A 22939-nucleotide genomic window follows, 5' to 3' on the forward strand; every position below is an offset into this window, starting at 1 on the left:
CTTTTGGAATGGAAAAAATGTACTAGATTAATTGTATGCATATAATTCAATCACGTGATAATGTTTTCGTTTCTGCATAATCGGATTGAAAATTCAGACATTTATTTTTTGGTACTATTTTTTCAGTGTGGATTGGGAATAATTTCTCTTTTGAGCTAATTCTAGGTATGAATATATAGCAGATTGCGAATGTCGTTGTTTGTGTCAGGTTCAATATATGGGTCTAGTGAAAGACAAATATCGACTACCTTATATTTTTCTCGTTTTACAATAGTTAAATGATTAGTTTGACTTTCTCCAAAATATTTGTAATGAACTCCGATATATAAGTGTTGCTAGGCTAATATAATCTTTCTCCACTTTGTGTGTGTGTATATATATCCCCTACTGTACTATCTTCCCTAACCCAGACTAGGGAAAGGTAATTTTTGAATTTAAAAAATTACAATGGTTCAAAAGTATAGTAAATCAGATTCTTTTCTGGCTAACAGTGTTGGTTTAATTTAATTTTTTACATTAATATATTTGATTAGAGTTGTTAACAAACAGTTATGTGAAACATAAACTAATCGGCCTCATGTCATTAAACACCGTTCCCGGCCCCTATATATATACATACATGTTCATGGGAAGGGACAAGCAAGCAAGCTAAGAAAATCAGAGAACGCAAGAGAGAGCGAGACTGAGAGATCTAAATCTCAACAACAATGAGTACTGCTCATCCGGAGGTAAAAGCTGCGCAAGCAGAGAGCGTTCCTCCAGAGATAACCAACGCTTGGAATGATGCCACTAGCTTGCACCGTGCTTTTGAAGGTACGTACGTAACTAACACCACTGATATTAGCCCTTTCATTCCTCTGCCCGTTTTCATTCTCCTTGTTTTCTGTTGGCCCCGTTGCTGGGTTCCACTGATTATATAGTTTCAAAACAATCATCTCTAGACTCAGGTGGCATAACTTTTGCACCGCCATGCATGGCTAGTTTAACGAGGGATTATTCAGTAGTTTTGGATACTGACACGTAGTGTCCCAACATCCTTCCTCACCAAACATTTATTTAGGATCGATACACTTCGTTCTGAGCCCCATAAAATATACGGTAGAGAATGGTATTGAGGCACAACGCGACAGTACCCACAGAAAAAGAGGGGGAGAATAGTGTTTGCATACTGTTTGGCGTATTATTGTTTTTCTGCTGCTCTCTCAATCCAAATATGCACTAGATCTCTTAGACAAATCTGGGATGATTAATTGTAAGCCTTATTCCACTCCATCTTGCTAAGCAAAAGATGATCAACTTCCATTTGATAATCCCACGTTATATCGAAGCCTTGTTGGTGGCCTCGTTTTTATGTACTGATTACAAAGGAGCTGCACCTTTCGTTCCCTTTCTAAAACTTGTTTCCTCTTCTTATTTCATTTCCAATCCCTGGAGAAATATCGCAAATCATTTTGCATAATTAATTTCCTTTAGAAAAATATTCTGTAGATTAGTTTTTTTCTTGTGTGGAATTAGATTATTATGATACTCAGATCAGATGTATAACCACACATGACACAAGCCTTAGTATCATGATCCTTTGCTTCTGACAAACGTTGTTAACTTATCATTCAGGAAAAGGTTGTGACGAAGCAACAATTGTTAATATTCTTGCTAATCGAAGCGCGACAGAGCGTGCTCTCATAAGGAAGGAGTATAATAGTAAATTTTCAGAAGACCTTGACATTGCCTTGTCTAAAGAGCTTGTTACTGGTGATCTTAAGGTACAAGAGGCTAGAGTATTCTTTCATCACTTCATTTATACGATCAAGTTAGTCATAAAGAAAAACAAACATCATGGTCCAAAGAAGAATTCCCAATTAAGTTTCCATCCTACGTTTGAGTATTACGCATAATTTAATCCTATGATTGTTGGAATTATGTATTTTACCCTTCCTATTACATACATATGCAGTCATGTTTATACTATAGAAATATATTAAGCATAATGGTGGATAAGTGAGTAGACTTGACAATTGACATGAGCACAAGTGGCAATCGTCGGTTGGTTAAGTTGTCCTATGATAATTGGAGAAAATATAAAATGATAAAAAAAAAAATTTAGGGTCCTTATTAGATGCAATCATACTTATCTAGTTATCTTTGATTATTGTTTTTCCGGTGAATTTCATGATAAAGAAAAAACAATAGTTAGGAGGCTTGTCTACCTATACATCTCTCCAACATTTTCTCATATAATTTTATCTATCTATTTTTCAATTTAAAAATTAGTACATCTAAAATGTAAATATAACTCCATTTGAAACAAAACAAAGATGATTTAATTTATTATAGTTTTTTCAATTTCATATTTAAATTTACAGATATGATGGATTAAAAATTCATAATTTTTTCCAAATGTTCAGAATGGATATCATCGAGATATAAGGAGGTAAACTTGTCTATGGGCCACAATAAATCTAGATCCTATCCGAATCTCATTTGTAAAATCCAAATCTGATTAGTGAAATTCGATCCAATACATAATCCTTTTCATCCAAATCCAAAAATCAGAAAGCTATCTTATTCAATCTAGTAATAGATCCGATCGGACACCGCACCCTCTCTTTTTTTCTCGGAAAAAGAAAATTTTATTAAATTCGAAGAGGGTACATCGAGAAGAGGGGAATTGTAGCAGGCCGAGCAAAATGGCTTGGGCCATTTCCGAACGTAATCCAATATTCCTTTCAGCTCCAAGTCATCTTTCTCTCAACGTTCGAAACAGCAACCGTAGCCGAGGGTCCCGTAGCCGAAGGCCCCATTAACGTGTACTTCTATAAACGCTCCAGTCCGAGCACCCGCATGGGCGGGGGAATACATTCGTTTGGACGGCTGCCGAGGTCGCATGACATGCTCGGTTCCGAGCATTGCGTGGTCGACGATCCAGCCCGTCTGCGTTGGAACAGTAGCCGTGGCAATGATGTTGGTTGTGACGTCATCCAAACGGTTATGAGGATAATGATGGGGGCACGTGAAGATGCCAGCTCATCTTGAAAACGGCTGAAAAACCCTAAACGTGATGTGAGAGTGACATCAGCCGACGCATGTTGAGCGTTGGTGCGACCTTGGAGACCAAGCTAAGGGTTCCTTATAAAGATCCCATTATGCCTTCTTGAAAGAGGTACGCACAGAAAAAACCCTAGCTCCTAATCTCTAATTCTTCCTTGCAAGAAAACTGACTCTTGCACCGAAGGGCTATCCTGGAGAACCTCCGATGTGGTCTTTAGTCGTGCTTCATTTTGCAGGACAGAGCAGGGAACCAGGAGTTAATCTCGAGCCCACATTTACAGAACATAAACCACATGGAACGGAGCCCCCACAATTTGGTGAACCCGACGTGAATCAATTTTTCTCAGATCCACGGCGGCTCCTCCTCCCCGACCACCTTTTCTGTCCCTAAAAATTCCATTCCTCCAGACCTCCACCAGTCTCCTCCAAAGAAAAATGGGCGGAGCACCTCCACCTCCTCTTTTTCAACCCATCAGTTCCTTTTTACACATCACCTCTGAAACCGGTATCAACGCCCCCTCCCCATCTCACCCTCCTGGATTTACTCCACCAGGCGTGAGCTCCTCCATCCAACGTTCAGTAGGCTTAAGTGAAGACGCTCTAGCATATGTTCAGATGCTAGAACAGCAGCAAGAACAGACCAACGCTGATGTCGCCATCCTAAAGATGGAGATCGCAAAGATTAAGGCCAAGGAATTTCCGACGGCATCCCACCCTGGATCTCAGGGACGGCACCGGAGAGGAAATCTGCCGCCCCCTCCTCCACTGGGTGGTGATGCACAGCCACATAGAATATCAGTCCATGACCGCCTGGACCCACCATTGACAGATCACCGAGCTGGGGATAACGCTCGCTTTAAGCAGCAACTCTCCCTAGTTCATAAACGTCTCGGCAATGGTGCGGGACTTAAAGGAAGAGAAGGAAGACGAGAAGGGAGCCCACATACTGTTTTCTCTAGTTCATCGGCTGGAGACGAATACTCCAAGGGCTCCCAAAGCTACGATACCGTGGAATTTCAGGACAACGATCAGGCTCTCATCCCATACAAATCCGAACAGCAAAGAAGCCGAACGCCAAGAAGAAACGGGAAAGGTCCCCAGAGCCATCGAATGGAACATGATGAAGTCCCTTGGGAAAAAGCCTACGAAGGACGAGCAACAAATTCAGTAAGCGCTCGGACACTTAACCGTGAAAGGAGCGTAAGTGTGGTCGTTCGGCAAGACGATCGTCCTAGCCGACGAAGGGTCTATCATACTGAAAATCTTCCAGAAAAGGACAACAGAAGGGTCCCCATAGAGAAGAGAGAGAGGGGATTTCAACGTCAGCAAGATGAGGAAGAAGGAAAACAAAGGGAACAAGAATACCGAGCATTGAAGAAGTCTCGGAACGCTCGGGAAGGTCTTCCCCCTCGGCCAACCCACGAGTATCAATTGAAAAAGCTAACGGAATCACCCTTCTCGGCAAAGATCCAAGCCACATTGCCGAAGCCCGGTCTCCACCTCCCGAAGTTCCAGAAGTTTGACCCCAGCACAACCGAGGCATACACCCATCTCATCAGTTACAGAAGTACCATCTCATGCGTCACCGACGACGACGCCATCATGTGCAAAGCATTTCTCTCGAGTCTCGGGCGCCTTGGCTTGCTTTGGTTCAACCAATTAGAGGCTGGATCGATCCATAGTTTCAAAGAGCTTGAAAGGGCTTTTAACTATAGGTCCATCACTAGCAACAAGTAAGCCAAGGAAGAAGACGCCTTAGCACAGATGAGGAAAAGGCCCGGCGAAACGCTTCGGAAGTATGCCAAACGTTACTAGCAATTGTTTAACGAAATACCCGGTGTTGATCAATATTGGGCTGCAAGGAACTTCAAAAATGGGTTGGAAATAGGAAGCAAGATCTTAGATGAGCTGGCAATAAGGGCGCCTCATGGAATGAACGAGCTAATGAGGATGGTAGAACAGTTCTATTCCTACGAAGAGTTCCTTGCCGAGCGAGAACTCCAAGGAGGACAAAACTCAATCGCACCCCAAAGCCTTCATATCCCCACGCCCCAAATCGCACCACCAAAGCCTGTGGTCGCGGTCCAGCCGAAGAAGCAGGTCAACACAGTCAAAGTGGCAGACAAAAAGGGTCCGAAAGCTCATGACTATATAGCCGAAACCACCGTTTTCAAAGAGCCAATTTATTTCCTCCTCCGTACGTTAGAGAGGGAACCATTTTTTGTCTGGCCGAACCCTCCCAAGTTGAACACAGAAGAAGGCAACAACAACAGTCGGAAAAGATGCTCGTACCACAATGAGCTCGGTCATTACACCACGGCTTGCGCTCCCTATAAGGCACTTTTGGAAAATCTAGCGGCACAAGGACTTCTTGATGATCATATTGACTGGACAAAAACACCGAGGAGACAGCCGAACGCTGGTGGACCGAACCCCATTCCTCGCCCAGTCGGAGTAATCAACGTTATTCATGGGTCAACAACAAAGGAGGCAGCAAAACAGTTTCGTCAAGAGCTTGTCGAAGCTGAGAAAGTTACCCAAATTTTTTCCATCAATCGTGCTCCTAAAAGAACCAAATTGCTTGAGCGTCCCTGGTCAATCACTTTCACCGAGCAAGATCTTCAACGTGTCCAAACACCCCATAGCGACGCTCTGGTGGTCACAATCCAAATCTCAACTCACTCCGTCAAAAGGGTGCTTATTGATCAAGGAAGCTCGGCAGAAGTAATGTACTTGTCTCTCTTCAAGGAGCTCAAAATCTCAGAATCGTGCCTTTTCCCGGCAGAAGTCCCTTTAATTGGATTCAGTGGCACTCCAGTTTGGCCTCTCGGAAGGATTACCCTCCCTGTTGTTACGGGCTCGGTTGCTTCTAATCTAGAGTTCGTCATTGTAGACGCACCGAGCCCATACAACGCAATCCTTGGTCGAAATTGGCTCCATTCTATAAAAGCCGTCGCCTCAACCTACCACCAGGTGGTCAAGTACATAGGCGCTAACGGCAAACAAGAAGATCTGTTCGGAGACCAATTACAGGCCAGACAATGTTACGTCTCGGCCATCGGAAAGTCATCAAGCTCCAAACGAGTACATTGGGTTGAAGTCCCTGACAAACCAGTCCTCGAAGACGTCGGATCTCTTCCTGAAGAGAAATCCATTGAGGATCTTATCAAATTCCCACTCAACGAGGATGCATCTCGATATTTCATACTCGGTGCCGATTTGCCCAAAGCCGAGAGTGAAGAAACCTTGCAGTTCCTCAAGAGCAACATTGAAGTTTTTGCTTGGACATCGTACGATATGCCAGGCATTGACCCGAAGCTCATCCAACACTCACTCAACGTTTCAAAATTAGCAAAGCCTGTGATTCAAAAGCCTCGGCGGTCGGCCACTATTCATGCCGAAGTAGTAAACGAAGAAGTGGACAAACTCCTCGAGGCTGGTGCCATCAAAGAAGTACAATACCCCACTTGGCTCGCGAACCCTATGGTGGTAAAGAAGAAGAATGGAAAATGGAGAGTCTGCGTGGACTACACCAACTTGAATAATGCTTGTCTTAAAGACTGCCTACCCCTTCCAAAGATTGATCAATTGGTAGATGCAACGGCAGGTCACGCTCGGCTAAGTTTCCTGGACGCTTATAGAGGTTACCACCAGATAGCCATTGATCCCGACGATATGGAAAAGACGGCGTTCATCACCCCCAGGGGCCTTTTCTGCTACCTGGTTATGTCGTTCGGCCTTAAGAATGCGGGGGCCACATTTCAAAGAATGGTATACCTGTTGTTCGGAATTCTCATCGGCGATATCATGGAAGCTTATATTGACGATATGGTCGTCAAAAGTCTCAAGGCCGAGAACCACCTCTCTCATCTTGCCGAGGTCTTTGCAATATTGAAGAAGCACAAGCTATGGCTTAACGCCGACAAATGCGCCTTCGAAATTTGCTCGGGGAAGTTCCTCGGCTACCTGGTTACTCGGCGTGGTATCGAAGCGGATCCGAACCAGATCTCAGCTATTCAGCAATTAAAACCACCATCCACTCCTCGGGAAATTCAGAAGCTAACAGGGATGGCAGTGGCTCTCAAGTCTCAACAGGTTTATTAGCCGCTCATCAGATAAATGCCATGTCTTCTTCCAAACTCTTAAGAAGCAAAGCCGACGAAGTTTCAAGTGGACGGAAGATTGCGATGCAACCCTCACCGAGCTGAAATCCTATCTTTCTTCGGCCCCTCTCCTCGTTAAACCAGTAGCTTTTGAAACTCTCCATCTCTACTTTGCTGTCTCTCCACATGCCGTAAGCTCGGCACTTGTCCGACAGGAAGGCCTTGAGGACCAACCAATCTACTTTTCTAGCCGAACCTTACTCCCAGCACAGACTAGATATCTGCCACTGGAGAAGCTTCTTCTAGCATTGGTTACAGCAGCTCGAAAATTGCTCCCTTATTTTCAAGATCACCCCATCGAAGTTCTCACGGAGTTTCCACTTAAAAATCTCTTGAGGAAGGCTGACCTATCAAGCAGAGTATCTCAATGGGCGGTCGAATTAGCGAATTTTGATATCCACTTTGAGCCTCGAACTGCAATCAAGGCCCAAGTATTGGCAGACTTCATTGCTGAATTCACCCCAGGAAGCCCGGACGAAGAAACATTGGTCAAGCCTAATTATGGGATGCTAGAACAACAAGAGGCTCGGAAAACTTGGAACTTATTCAGCGGAGACGTTTGGAAGTTACACGTTGACGGGGCATCAAACAGCAACGGCGCGGGTGCAGGGGTTGTCCTTGTAAACCCTTGTGGCGTCCTTCATGAAAGTGCTATCACAATCAACTTCCAAGCCACAAACAACGAAGCCGAATATGAAGCTTTGCTTGCTGGTCTCCGAGCCGCGACAAATTTACAAGTTGAAGACTTACAAGTTTTTTGTGACTCTCAGCTGATCGTCAATCAAGTAACAGGTGATTATGAAGCTCGGGACCCAAGAATGATAAAGTATTAGGCTACGGCTCTTGAGCTAATCCGAGGGTTCAAGGGATTCCAAATCAAACAGATCAACAGAGAGAACAACACTCATGCCGACGCTCTTGCAAGTTTGGCCTCGGCAAGCAAAGCATCTGAATACAGACACATCAGCCTCGGCGAGATCCACCAGCCAAGCTTCGAAATCTCGGAAGAAGTGTTCAGCATTTCCCTCGGCCCAAGTTGGATGGACGAAATCATCTCGTTCCTCAAAGCTGATACGCTACCCTCGGACAAAAAGGAGGCCCACTGTGTACGCAGCAAAGCAGCCTACTATTGGATCTCTGAGCACGGCCAACTCTACAGGAAAAGCTTCACTGGGCCATACCTTCGAGTTGTTCACCCAACCAAGGTCCCAATTATTTTGATCGAACTCCACTCTGGAAGTTGCGGTTGTCACTCTAGCGGGCGCTCCCTCTGTCAAAGAGCTCTCAGTCAAGGATACTTCTGGAAAGGAATGAAGAAGGATTGTGAAGAAGTGGTCAAAAAGTGCAAACCTTGCCAACTTTTTTCTCCTATACCAAGGCAGCCCGCTCAATCTCTCAAACCTATCACTAGTCCTTGGCCCTTTGCCCAGTGGGGATTGGATATAGTTGGCAAACTTCCAACTGCCCTTGGGGGCTTCAAGTTTTTGATCACTGCAACGGATTACTTTTCAAAGTGGGTGGAAGCCGAGCCATTAGTCACAACGACTGAAGCAGACGTTCGGCGATTCGTTTGGAGGAACATCGTCACGAGGTTCAGCGTTCCTTATGCAATTGTTTCGGATAACGGCTCCCAATTCGTCGGCAAAGAGTTAACTGGACTCTGTGCTGAGTTCGGAATTAGATTCTTCAATTCAACCCCATCCTACCCCCAGGGCAACGGCCAAGCCGAAGCCACAAATAAGACTGTCTGCACTGGCATCAAACGTCGGCTGGACTCTAAACGAGGAAAATGGGCCGAAGAATTGCCTCGGGTTCTTTGGGCTTATCGCTCCACTCCAAGACGTTCCACTGGCCAAACTCCCTTTGCAATGGCCTTCGGCATGAAGGCTGTCATCTCACTCGAATCAAGGTTCCCAACCCTGCGCACTGAAACTTTTGATCCAGAAATCAACAATGATGCAGTCCCTACCGAGCTTATTTTAGCTGAAGAAAAGCGAGACGATGCCCAGCTCAAATTAGCTAACTATCAGCAGGAAGTCGCTCGGGGTTACAATCGGAGCGTAAGGCTTAAAAAGTTCTAAACTGACGACTGGGTCTGGCAGAAGGTTGTCCGAGCCAACCAGAAGACTAAATTCAAACCGAATTGGGAAGGACCCTACAGAGTGATAAAGGAGGTCGTCAATGGCTCATATAAGTTAGAAGACAAAGAAGGAAGGGAAATTGAGAACCCCTGGAACGCTCTGAACCTCAAGAAGGCCTACCTTTGAGGTTTCTCCTCGGTCTCAATCTATCACACCAGCTCCCAAGTTTATTACTTGTCACTTACCAAAATGCTGTACCTGTTTTGGTCATCCTTTTATTTAATGAAAAGTCTCTTCTACTTCTGAAGCATCAATGTTCTCTATAATTGATTACAATGTTCAAACATAGATCACTATAGCTCGGCATTCTAACCATTACAACTACGTTCGGATTTTGTTGACGACAAACACATTATGGCTCGGACAACTTGCTTTCCAGCCACAATTCGATCAATATATTGGTTCGGCTATGTTCATTATTTGACTTGAACTAACTACCACTTCAAATATTTACTTAACATATTACCTTGGTACAAGACTGGCATTTTGAGCCGAGCCTCATACCGGCGTAGGGGCTGTTACAAGTAAATCATAACAGCTTGGACAACTTGACGTCCAAACACAAAACAATAGATGAACTTGAAAGTTTGTTCTCAGCACGGCTATGTTCACAATTTGACTTGAACTAAATGGCCACATTAAACAATTACTCCACCTATTACCTTGGCATAAGACTGGCATTTTGAGTTGAGCCTTACACCAACGTAGGGGCTATCATGAGTAATTATCAAAACCTTGAAAACAAGCCAATGTTGATTGACATTCGGCCAAAACTCAGAAAATATTTCTAAGGCATATAGAAATATTCAGTACAGAAACAAATTTGAGAATTTTTTCTAAGTCATTGAAACATAAACTGGAAATTCAGAAACTCCTAACAAGAGGGCTTGGCTTGGTAAACCGTTTCGACGCCGACCCCCTTCAAACTATTACATCTGGCATGGCAAAATCCCAAATGTTTGGTGCCATCCAGTCCAAAAAACAAAGTTCAAAATATTCAGAAACAAAACAAAACTTAAGGAGAATCCTAAACTCGGGCATCCTCAGCAACTTCGTCTTGAACCTTGGAGTGACTGTCACCTTCACCAACCTTCTCCTGTTGATCGGCCGCTGGCGCATTGACCATCTCTTCATCATCATCCTCAGGAGGTAACGGTTGGCACTCCTTTTCGGTGTACGGAAGCTCCAAGTCAGGCACGATCGGCTCGGGAAGCTGCTTCAGAAAGCCAGAATCGGCTTGAATTGCCATTACCACAGCCATCGCCTCGGCACCGGCAGTATACCCCAGCTTAAAGAAATCGGGAAGCCGAGCCTCAAGCTCGTCATTCACCATCTTATGTGTTATCTGGGTGTACTCCAGTGCGGCTCGGTTTATTCCGGCCTCATAGCCTTTGGCGTCAGCAGCTTTGAGTTTCTCTTTTTCTTCTACCCTCATTTTTTCAACATCGGCCGCGGCAGCAGCCTTAACGTCGGCAAGCTCCTTCTTCAGCCTCTCCACCTCTACTTTCGTATCCTTTGCTTGCTGATCTGAGATCCTCCACTTGGTTCGGTAGGAATCTCGGTCAGACCTGTATCGTTCACGCTCGGCAGAAACTTTGGTGGCCTTGTCATAGGCTTTCAGGGTAGCTTGCCCGGCCTGGCAAAAACACAAAAGTAAAAATTTTCACTAAGAGGTTCTATTGCTAGATGACAAGAAATAAAACAGAGTGCAAGTGATACCTACACCAGATGGGAGCACATTTCCCCGAGCCCGGGGATCAGGTCGGTCGGCACTTGATCATAGTCTCTCGGAAGAGCTAGACCCCTGAGGAGCGTCACTACAAGATTTGGTTCTTCCTTAACGGAATCACTCAGTTGCAGGACTCTGCCGTCTGACATAGTGTAAGAAGGGCTGAATTGACGACGAACGGCAGCCTCGGTCGCAGGGTCGGTAAGGTCGATGTGAGGTTCGAGAAGATTCCTTTGTTCCTTGGGTGGAGAGGCTCGAGCAACGACTGAAGGAGCTGATTGAGTAAGGTTCGGCAGCGAGACATCCTCAGATGTCTTATGTCTCTTTTCTCTTTGTTGGAGCTGTTGGTCCACAAAGCCTCGGCTACGACCCGGGTTAGCCGATTTTGTTGGGATGACTGGCCTAGGGATGTTTCTCCACGACATGTCTTCGGTAGCAGGGTCGGTAAAATCGTCGGATAAAAACGGGGTGAGCCACTCCTCGGCAGTAAATTCAATCTTCGGCAACCGTACTCCTTGTTGCCACTTCTGTCGAGCTCCTTCGGCGTTTGAAGCACCCCCCTTTTTAGATGCTCCGGTAGTCTTGGGGGCACCTACTTTCTTCTTTCCAGGTTCGGCTTCATTTTCTTTGTTCTTCCCCTTTCTCCTCAGCACACCCTTATATGAGGGTCTGTATTCAAGAAGGGTTGGAGCGTGTCGGCAAGCTTGGGCGAGGAGCGTGTCGCAAGCTTTCTCTCAGGAATTAGTATTAAGTCCGTTGGAAATTGGGCCGAGCTCTGCATAAGAAAATCAACAATCAAAAAATGCCCTCAGCAGCAAAGAAGATAAAAATAGAACGTAATAAAATAATTGAGCACGTTCGGCCTTATCACCTCTCGTATCAGCTACTTTCGGAACAGCGTATCGACGGAGACCATCGCCGAATTCAAAGTTTTCGTGCACTTCGAGGTAAAAATCAGCCCATTTGTCGGTATCCGAAAGTCCGTTGATCAGGGGCTCCTTTTTGGGGCGCGTCGTCAAATACCGACGGCCGGATTTGCCACGTCTGAACATGGTGTATGTAAAAAATAGGTCGGTTGGGGTGAAATCGAGGTTATGGTTCTCGATCAAAGCAATCACCGACATGATTATTCGGTAACTGTTTATTGCAAGCTGATGGGGGGCCAGGCTGAACTTCCAAAGAATCTCCTTAAGGAAAGGGTGAATTAGGAACCGAAGCCCAGCCTCGCAAATGGCCATTAGGGGCACGGTTATATGCTCGGGACGATGATCCCTATGGTCTCTAATTTCGGTGCTCTTGACTCTATGAATCAGAACATCGTCGGGAATATTGTACTTCGTTCGGAATGCTGCGTACTCCCCAGGGCTGCCACTGAAATAGTGAGCGTGGGGACAAAGCAAGCCCTTATCGAAAAGATCGGCGTCGCTCGGAGCCGATGTCGAAGCTTCGGCTCCTGACATAAGCCTTGACTTGGCTTCTTGCCCCACCTGTGGCTCAGTTTCAGATTGGGTTTCTGGGGAGAAACTTATCTCGGGCTCCGTAAGGAAGTCGTCGGCGGCATATTCATAATCGCGCTCGGCTTTGGACTCGTCGGATACAGGAGAAGTCGCCGACATCCTGGTTGAAGCTGATACAATCGCTCGGCTACTCCTCAACCTACGCAGCTCGAGAAGTTCACTGATGAATTGACGATCGGATTCGGTTTTCGAGCAATCCGAGTCTGAAGACACGTCGATGACCTCGTGAGCCAGACCTAGGAAAAGAACAAAGGGGTATTAAGCAGTTGAAATCTGCGTCAGCAAAGAAAATTGTTTGGAAGTTCGATTCATCTTATCGGCTCACGAGTTGTAGGCTAACCTATAATGGGCTCGGTACTTCTATAAAGACTCCCTACGTTCGGCAAACCAGAGAATTGGGGATCGTTCAGTTATTTATCCCCATCAGAAGAAATCGTTCGGCGAGCCCCAGACATCCTTTGGGGGCTCGGAAGAACAAGTTGAGTTCAGGGATGAACATCATCGTTCTTCCCAGTATTCTACTATTCATACAGTACAAAAAACCCCCAAAATCACCCCAAAAGCCCAGAACATGTGCATGAAAAGCAAGGGAAAGAGTAAAACGATAAGAATCGATGACATACCTGAAGATTTCTATTGAAATGGAGCTTGAAGTTGAAGATCTGGATTCGAGTTGAGTTCTGGAACGGAATTATAGAGAGAGAAGCTCTAGGCGCTAGAGAGAGAAAGTGCAGAAGAACTTTCTCTCTCCTTCTTCACCTTTATTTATAAACGGAGCGGGGCTTTTCGAATTTCCCGCCCATCATTTCATCGCCGAACCCCTTGCCAACCACTATGTGACACGTGGCGACTGAAGGCCTTGCCCATGCCAGCCGTCTCCTCATCTGCTAAGACGTCCTTTCAGCTGACACGCCTATTCAAATTCTCGACAGCTATCATCTTATGTATGGCTCGGATTAATCTGTTGCAGGTTCAAGCTCGGCCAAGTCTTAAATTAACCCATACCAAGTAAAGAGCTTCGGCATGGGTTGAGGGGCTATTGTAGCAGGCCGAGCAAAATGGCTTGGGCCATTTCCGAACGTAATCCAATATTCCTTTCAGCTCCAAGTCATCTTTCTCTCAACGTTCGGAACAGCAACCTTTCAGCTCCAAGTCATCTTTCTCTCAATGTTCGGAACAGCAACCGTAGCCGAGGGTACCGTAGCCGAGGGTCTCGTAGCCGAAGGCCCCATTAACGTGTACTTCTATAAATGCTCCAGTCCAAGCACCCGCATGGGCGGGGGAATACGTTCGTTTGGACGGCTGCCGAGGTCGCATGACATGCTCGGTTCCGAGCATTGCGTGGCCGACGATACAGCCCGTCTGCGTTGGAACAGTAGCCGTGGCAATGATGATGGTTGTGACGTCATCCAAACGGTTATGAGGATAATGATAGGGGCACATGAAGGTGCCAGCTCATCTTGAAAACGGTTGCAAAACCCTAAACGTGATGTAAGAGTGACATCAGCCGACGCGTGTTGAGCGTTGGTGCGACCTTGGAGACCAAGTTAAGGGTTCCTTATAAAGATCCCATTATGCCTTCTTAGAAGAGGTACGCACAGAAAAAACCCTAGCTCCTAATCTCTAATACTTCCTTGCAAGAAAATTGACTCTTGCACCGGAGGGCTATTCCGGAGAACCTCCAGTGTGGTCTTTAGTCGTGCTTCATTTTGCAGGACAGAGCAGGGAACCAGGAGTTAATCTCGAGCCCACATTTACAGAACATAAACCACATGGAACGGAGCCCCCACAGGATGGCATCCCAAAAATACAAGGAAAATAAAAGGAAAAATACACCCAAAGACACCTAAATAATGAGTCTTCTAACACCATCAAGATTTCTTTTGATATTTTCTACCGTATACACCTTTAGATCAAATTTGGCTTTGATCCACAATGTCGCTCTTGTTTTTATTAACTCCTCCATTTGAATTACCACCGCACCCATTTTAATTTAACAAATTCCTATTCCCCTATTAGCAAAAACCAAGCAACTGAAAAATTCTACCGCCATAGCGTCATGGCTCTTTCTCATGATCCCATCTCAAACCCAGCAGTAGCTCTCTCTCTCTCTCTCTCTCTCTCTGGATCACGATGCTTTATTTGTCTCACTTCATTCTTCATTGTATTCAAGTGTCCTCCAGATTTGTTTGCACAATTCCTGTGTTGATTCACCAATATTATAAGTTTACTTGAATCGGCCTGGATATCCGTTTATCAAAAAAATAAATTTATTGTCTCTTACTCTGCGTTCTATTTGGCTTCCAAGAAAATTCGTGACAAACAAGAGCAAAAAATAAAGTTACAATAAGTTTACCATAAATCTACCATAGTCAAATACGATAAATTTATAAAAAGAAATTATCATATAAGCTAACAAATATTTGTCTCAATAAATTTACCATAAAAATATTTAATCCAGAAATTATGATACATTTACTAAATAATGAAATCTACCATAATAAAAAATTATTAATTTATCACAAATAAACAACAAAAATATGCTCGCGGTCGAACAGGACACCTAGTAATATACCCCTCCGTTCCATATTGAGATTCCACTACGAAAAGTCGTGTCATTTTTCAAATAAAAAAATCAACTACTTTTGTGTATAATTTTTGAATTTTTTCGCACCAAATTAAAGTATTAATCGAGATCTTTAATACGGTGCGAAAAATTTTGAAAAATTATACACGGAAGTAGTTGATTTTTTATTTGAAAAATAGTAAGAGATCTAGAGAGTATGGGACTCTCAATATGGAACAGAGGGAGTAATCCATCAACGCATTTTTTTTTGAAACACATTTCATTCGAAATCAAAATCCGAAAGCGATACAGATTCCATTAAAAATACAAGAATGAACCAAAACTACCAAAGACTTCGATACAGGCACTCCCTGCTGAAGCAAGACCAGCGAAATCGTCAGATGAGAACCAATCTAGGTCCAGATAGTAAAGATTCCTAGAACGGACCCTCAGCTCAAACCAGTAATAAACATTAAGCACAGCTGAAATCTGGAAAAATAACAACTAAGAAAAAACTAAAGAAAGGTACAGCTCTCCTGCAGGAGCAAACACCAACCGGTTCACCCATGGCATTTTCCTTACTTTTTAAGTGGAGATATTTTGGGATTTCTCCATAATTGCAGGTAAAATCTTCATATCTTGGAGCCATCTTCCCTAGAAAACAAATCATCCCAATCAAATTGTTTCCAAATTTTTCTTCTGTTTTTGTTATTTTTCCAACAAAAATGGCTGAAAATTCAAATCTTCATTGGGCTTATGTAATTAATTTGCATTTTAATTAAACTAAGACTATCTAGCTACTATTTTCACTTTCAGGAAGCAGTCTTACTTTGGATGCGTGAACCAGGAGATCGGGACGCAAAATTAGTCCAACAAGCTTTAACTGGAGAATTCAATATCGCGATTGAAGTTATATGTTCGCGTACCCCATCCCAAATTCAGGCATTGAAACAGGCCTATCGTTCTATGTCTGGTGTTGACCTTGACAAGGATATAGGAAATCATGCATCCTTTGATCATAAAAAGGTTATCTCTCTCTATCTCTCTTCTTCTGCTCTAGGGAACTATATTTTTTTTGTTTTAATTTTTTTGGTACGTGGGGAACTCGATCATTGACAACATGCACTTATTGTGATACGTACGAGTACGATTAATATTTTTTTTTCCCTGATCAGCATGATAAGAGTATGAATACAAATACAAATACAATAAATTTGTAAAATCTTCTCATACAAAGTGATCCGCAGTTATATCTAATTCTTTCATCCCTAGGACTCAAAATACTCATTATTGTGACCTATAGCCAAAATTAAATTTCCAATTGACCATCATTCCACCATTCCTCTCTTGGGATAAATTGTCCATGCATCGCCTGCCACATGGTGCATGCGAATGCGAACCCTTTTTTGGTCAAGCCTAGGGAAAAATTTTCAGTGCCGGGTGCCACTCGGCGCATCCCAACCGTCCATTGCATTTTTGGACGGTTCGGATTTGGAGAGAGAAAGTGTTGGGGTGAGAGAAGAGAGAGAGTTTCAATCCGAGCCGCTCTAAGAGTGCATTGAACGGCCTGGATGTGCCGAGTGGGTACTACGTGGGATATACCGACCCAGCACCGAAAAAAATTTATCCAAGGCTAGAGTTCTCAAATATACAGGCTTCTACCCCAAATACACATTCCTCCGGGCTACTGGGGCTATCGGCATGAGCTAACTGGGCTACGAGGAACACTCAGACCAGCCCAATCATCCTCGGCCCATCCATCCACACAAGTAATCATCTACTTTCTCAAGTATTTGTATCAAATGTTACTTAATTACATGGCCGTATCATTAGCGTTTTTTTTTTTTTTTTTAATTGAATTGGTCATATAACCTTAGCAAATGGCTTTCTCACGTCTAGCCATCCTTTCTTACTCTGTGCACGTAGATACATACACTTGGATTTAAATTGTTTTTGGTTTGGTAGTTGTTGCTCGCATATGTAGATACAACACGCTTCGAAGGCCCGGAAGTAGATGCAAAAATTGTGGAAAAAGATGTCAAAGAACTATACAAAGATGGGGAGGAGAGACTGGGAACTAATGAGGCGACTTTTATACGCATTTTCACTGAAAGAAGCTCGGCTCATTTGGCTGAGATTAATTCTGTTTATCGCCATTTGTATGAGAATTCGTTGGAGAAGGTAATGTCTTCAATTTTTAATCGCATATATATCTTTGTCTTTCACATGGTTTTTTTATGCATTTGTTATACGGCCCAAGGTACGATGCTGGCCTTTTTCTTTTTCTTTTTTTTATTTTATGAAAGGCCGATGTTGGCCTATATTTGTTAGAGCATCTCTAATTCAATACTTTATTTGAGAGTATCAAAATACTCTATTTTATTCATAAAGTGATTTTAGATAAAATTAAAATCACTATTCTTATTTACTCCAACCACAAACCCTCTATTTTTCCCTCTCAAATAGAGGAGGCTTCAAAGGATGGGTTGGAGGAGTTCTATACTTTCAAATGGAGGAATAGAGCATGGGTTAGAAATGCTCTACGGATACAAATGCCATTTTAAAAGGTGAATAGTGTTATAGAGGGGATCCTCCATATTTTCACCCATCCTCTAAATATGGAGGATCAAAATCCTATCCTCTTAAATAGAGGAGGCTTGAGAGAATGGATTAGAGGAGCTCCATACTCTCAAATGGAGGAATAGAGCATGGATTGGAGATGCTCTTATGCGGCCCAAAATGAGGCCTACTTTTTGGAGCCTTCGGCAACTATAAATTTTTTAGTAGTACTTTTTTGGACTTAGCCGTTCCGGTTTATCCCCTTAAAAAATAAGTATTTGCTTACAATTTTCAAGCTTGAAAATAATAGACTTATTGAAATCAAAAAATATGCAATATGGATCTAATTTTATAGATCTCGGTGAGATCTATCCATTACTTCAAAAAAAAAATTGAAAAATTATTTTCTTAAATCATTATTTTTAAACTTAAAAATAAGTCCTTATTTTTGTAGGTACTTAATTTGGAATGCGGAACGGGGCTGACGATGAGCAAAGTCTTTTGACGGTTGAGTCATCTTTAATTTCCGTTGCACCAGTGAGAGAGAGAGAGAGAGAGAGAGAGAGGAGAGTCAGCCTTTGATATCCTTTAACATGCATGTTTCTTAAAATGCTCGGACTAATTGCAGGCGGTAAAGAAGGAAACATCTGGGAGATTCGAGTTTGCGCTTTTGACAATCTTACAATGTGCTGAGAATCCTGGAAAGTACTTTGCAAAGGTACTTTTTTAATATCATAGAATCTTGCACCCTATGTCACGACCTTGATTTTTAAACTTAATAATCATAATTTCTCATATATAAAGTATCGTCATGCCCATACATAAATACCCATAAAGGACTTGTCACATTCATTCCATGAACCATCATCCATTCAAAAGGTACATTCAAGGGAGCACTGCCCAATATTCCATAAGTAATAAGCAAGATAGAATTAAGTGTTTTACATTCTTCCAAAGTCAAAAGGAATCTAATTTAAGTTACATTTCATCCTCAAAATATAATAAGTTACACAATTAGATGATAAAATAACTCTTCGATATTAGCATTCAAAAGAACATTCGTAAATGCACGCCAAACATTTCATGCTACTGATCTTATTTTGTACTTGAAAAAAGAAGAATTAAGCATACACTTGCCAAGTAGAGAAAATTCTAACTAACTCTAAATGCATATGAGGTGACAGATGCGATTGAAGAAGATCGTATTATGAACAAATGGCTATATATTCAAACAAGGTAGAAACCTAAGGCACCATCATAACTTTTGAAATCAACGAATTTACATGCACACTATTCTTTCTATCTCAATTATCAACTACTGAATCACATTTGTCAAGTTTTCATTTCAATCTCAATGCATAAATACCTAGCTACACACCCAATAGTGAACCTAGTGATAGTTCGAGTATTCGGGACCTCGTGATATCCATTGCCGAGCCTTCAGGACCTCTTGATATCCTCTACCAAGTATTCGAGACCTAGTAATATCTCCTACCCATGTGATTTTTTTTTTGGTAAGTACCCCCCTCCCTACCCATGTTGGGTTTCCATATTCCAATTTTCAAAAGTAATCAGCCATAATACTCACCAAATCTCATTTCTCAATTGGTTAGTCATTGAGATCGATCTAGTCATCGTACCACCCGCATATAATGAGCATTCAAGAGCTCAACTCAAGTCCTAATGTAGAAACAATCCCATTCATGCGAACCACGACCTTAGAATCCACACTATAGAGTTTTTTAGAAATTTTCACAGGTGCTACCAGTAGGGCTATAAATGGGCTACCAATAGCAATAGTCGAAAATCCAGTTCAGATGTCTGGCTACTGGTAGGGCCATAAATGGGTTATCGGTAGCGGTTGGATTTTCAACACGATTTCAAATTTTGACAAGTTTCAACCAATAAGAAAAACGATGATAATATTTAGCACTCAATCAACACAAAACCAAGTAGAGAAAGATGAGGAATCTCTACCTCATGAGTTTTGAGCAAAACCCGAAGATTCGAACCAGCCCTAGACTTCCAAATTTAATATCTGCCAAGGAAACTCTCTCCAAGATTTTCAACGAGTCTAGATCGCCAAGATTTGAAGGAAATGGCATGAGTTTTTCTTGAATTTGGAGTGTGTGTGTGTGTGTGTGAGAGAGAGAGAGAGAGAGAGAGAGAGAGAGAGAGGATGATGAAAAAGAAGAGAAGGGGAAAGTGATTTTCACTTCTCCTAATTTTTGACATATATAGGCTAAATCACACCACAAATCGCTCAACTACTTATGCACTTCATCAATATTCCCAATCAATAGACAATTACACTATGACCCGCACAACATTATTCACAACAAAGGGGAAAGTGATTTTCACTTATCTTTTGTACATGTTTTTCATGACTCAGAAAACTATTTAATTGTAACTGTCCCATTCCTCAATGAGAAATGTTTTATTTCCGTTTTGTTATCACAATTTTATTTCACCACTTCATTGTACGGTCATGATTGACGTTATAGTCACATAAATTTTCATAGAAATGTTATGGAGTCTGATAGATCATACCTGTTCACATGACATGAAACATTGTGATACAAACAACCATCTTGGTTAATATTCCATATGTGGCTATTTTGCAATGGTGATATGGTATTACAATAGCATTGACATGACAATTGAGACTATCGAGCACTTTAATCTAACAAGAACCACCGTGCATTGTGCTTTATTTTTGCTTTTAGTAAGCAAAACTAAATGAATGGTTTAATCATATGAACCCATGGTAAAATCTTATGAGTTTATGAATGTTCCTCTTAAATTTTAGTCCTTCCAAAATTATCACGAGAAAATGTTCCTCTACGCATGCTTTTCTTTCCTCACTAACTTCATGTGTCTTACAAAAAGCTGCATGTTCTAGTAATTAAAGACAATAGGTAACACCTCTTTAACAGTTGAAATTTACAATACATTCTTTTTTATGAATTTATAGATATTCATCATGCTTTTGGCATATGTTGATTGATGGGAGCACTATATCATTATGACCATTTACAGGCATTGTACGAGGCGTTGAATCCACTCATAGCTATAACTGGAATTGATAAAAGAAAACTTACAAGGATTATTGTGTCAAGGGCTGAAATTGATATTGAGCAAATAAAGGCAGAGTACAAGAAGGAAAATAAGAAATCATTGAGTGATGACGTTCATTCAAAGACTTCTGGAAATTACAGATCCTTTCTTGTCTCACTTTTAGAGCCCAATCACTAGGTAACGGGCCACCGGTCACGTGCCTCTAAAATTCTTTGTTCACATGTCTCAATGCATTTGCAGTCACATGATCTAATGAGAATCTCAAGAAGTATTCCAATTAAGGTTGTGTGGCTAAAAATGCATTAAGAATGGAAAATAGAGTTTTGAGGATAAAGAATCCAGGCCCATAAGTATCCATTAGATAATGTGTGATATAATTATAAGATGTGGATATGGACTCCTCTGTTCTTATGTGTTGGTGATTTTGGTTGTTCTTGTGTGTTTGTAATTTGGGTTGGTTGACGATGTTGGACATGATATTGTCTGGTTGCTACATTTTAGATGTTGTTATTAATAAAGTCATATTGGTTGTGTGTGAAAACATATATACTTTCCATATAAGGATGACTTTTTTACCTTTCTATGAAATATTTGGGCCATAGAATCATAATATTAGTTGCGCAAAAAAATCAATAAATGCGATGTCTTTGAATTGTGTGAATATGAATGAAAGGATGAACATGCATGAATTTTCTTATCCTTTTCCACAAGGAAATTGTAACTACGGTCCAAGAATAAAACCTTGAATGCTAAATAAACCAGAGGAAAAAAAAATATTTTGGAATGGATCCCTAGTAATACAAATAGGCACATGCCAATCGAATTGGCTTTGAAAAACTCTATTTAGACCTCTATTTTAGACACACTTGTCTATCAAAAATTATCTCTCCTCTCCTCCCATTTAAAAGAGGGGCAAACAATTAGCTAGCTATGCTTACCTGCCATGAATCTAACAACCCATCACTCCTCTCAAATATTGCTAGGTTGTCTTCTATCAAAGGATCCTTTCCATCATGATTATGCCTCTTATGATTAAGAATGGCCACTCCAACATCAATATCTCTTCACCCTCATTAATTACCATCGAAAAGTATTCTTCACAACAGAGTTAATCTCTTGACACAAAAAGAGATTATGGATCCCGACTCCAATGCCTGCCTTATCAGCAACCATGTGCGTAAAAGGAAGCTTGTAAAGTTCAGGGGCCATGTCAGACTCTTTTTCGCCGAAAAGAGTGTTTGATACTCTAGCTTTTGAGTCCAGGCAAGGAGATTCAAAAATCAAAACGCCATTCTCCAAATTAGCATAGACCTGATCATAATCCTCATATGCTCAAATGAGAAAGAGCTTCTCATTAACTCTTAGTTGTAGCAACTTGACATTTCAAAAAAAAAAAAAACTCAGTTGTAGCTACTCGGCTGTTGTTTCTTCTCCACCCCATCGCATGGTAATGCCTGCCATCGCCACCAGCTACATGGACTCTCGGATTTCTTCCTCTTTCTTTGATCCGCCGCTATGATATGTTCTTCCAACCCTCTGTCATGGGGTTTTTTTGCGGGAGGTGAGGCGGTGATTGGAGTGAGCATGAGAGCCGTGGGGATCAGACAACGGGTTTGGATTTTAGTTTTTCGTGAAGCGGCAGTTCTGTTCGGAGCTCCCGGCGGTTTCGCTCTTGGATGGCATTGGTTTTTGGTCTAACCGCATAGTGGAGCTTGTCCGGCTAGTGGTGGCGTGGTTTTCCAAACGGTTTCTTCCGTTGGGTGCAACCGTTTCATGCTTAACTGCGACGAGGAGCTAGTGGTCTTGAGGCGACGACAGCAGTTTTTTTTGGGTGGCAGTAGCTTTTAGTTAGGGTTAGGTCTTCTCTTGGATCGATTAGGGTTTTCTTGGTGGAAAACGACAGGCCGGTCTCATTTTTTGGGTGAGGTTCCATGTCAACCCTTTTTTGTCAATGCTATCATGTTAAGACCCTTTCTAAAGATATTTTTACTATCTTGCCCTTATCACTTTTACACCCCCAGAATTCACCTCTTTGAAGAATTCATACCCCCGAGAATTTACACTTCTTTGCAAAATTCACACTCCTTTGCAAGAATTCACACCCCTCAAATTCACATCCCTTTGCAAAATTCACACAT

General features: G+C 42.3%; 1 protein-coding gene across 1 annotated transcript; it reads left to right on the top strand.

The window, feature by feature from the left end:
- The first annotated feature begins 461 nt into the window (after positions 1-461).
- LOC131297925 (annexin D5-like) lies at positions 462-21335 on the top strand. Its single transcript, XM_058323134.1, has 6 exons — positions 462-813; positions 1615-1763; positions 15981-16190; positions 17130-17345; positions 18352-18441; positions 20763-21335. Exons 1-6 carry the CDS (start codon positions 708-710, stop codon positions 20976-20978), a joined length of 987 nt encoding a protein of 328 aa, XP_058179117.1. The 5' UTR covers positions 462-707; the 3' UTR covers positions 20979-21335.
- Positions 21336-22939: the final 1604 nt, after the last annotated feature.

This window comes from Rhododendron vialii, chromosome 8a (genome assembly GCF_030253575.1).
Source record: "Rhododendron vialii isolate Sample 1 chromosome 8a, ASM3025357v1".
Taxonomy (NCBI): domain Eukaryota; kingdom Viridiplantae; phylum Streptophyta; class Magnoliopsida; order Ericales; family Ericaceae; genus Rhododendron; species Rhododendron vialii.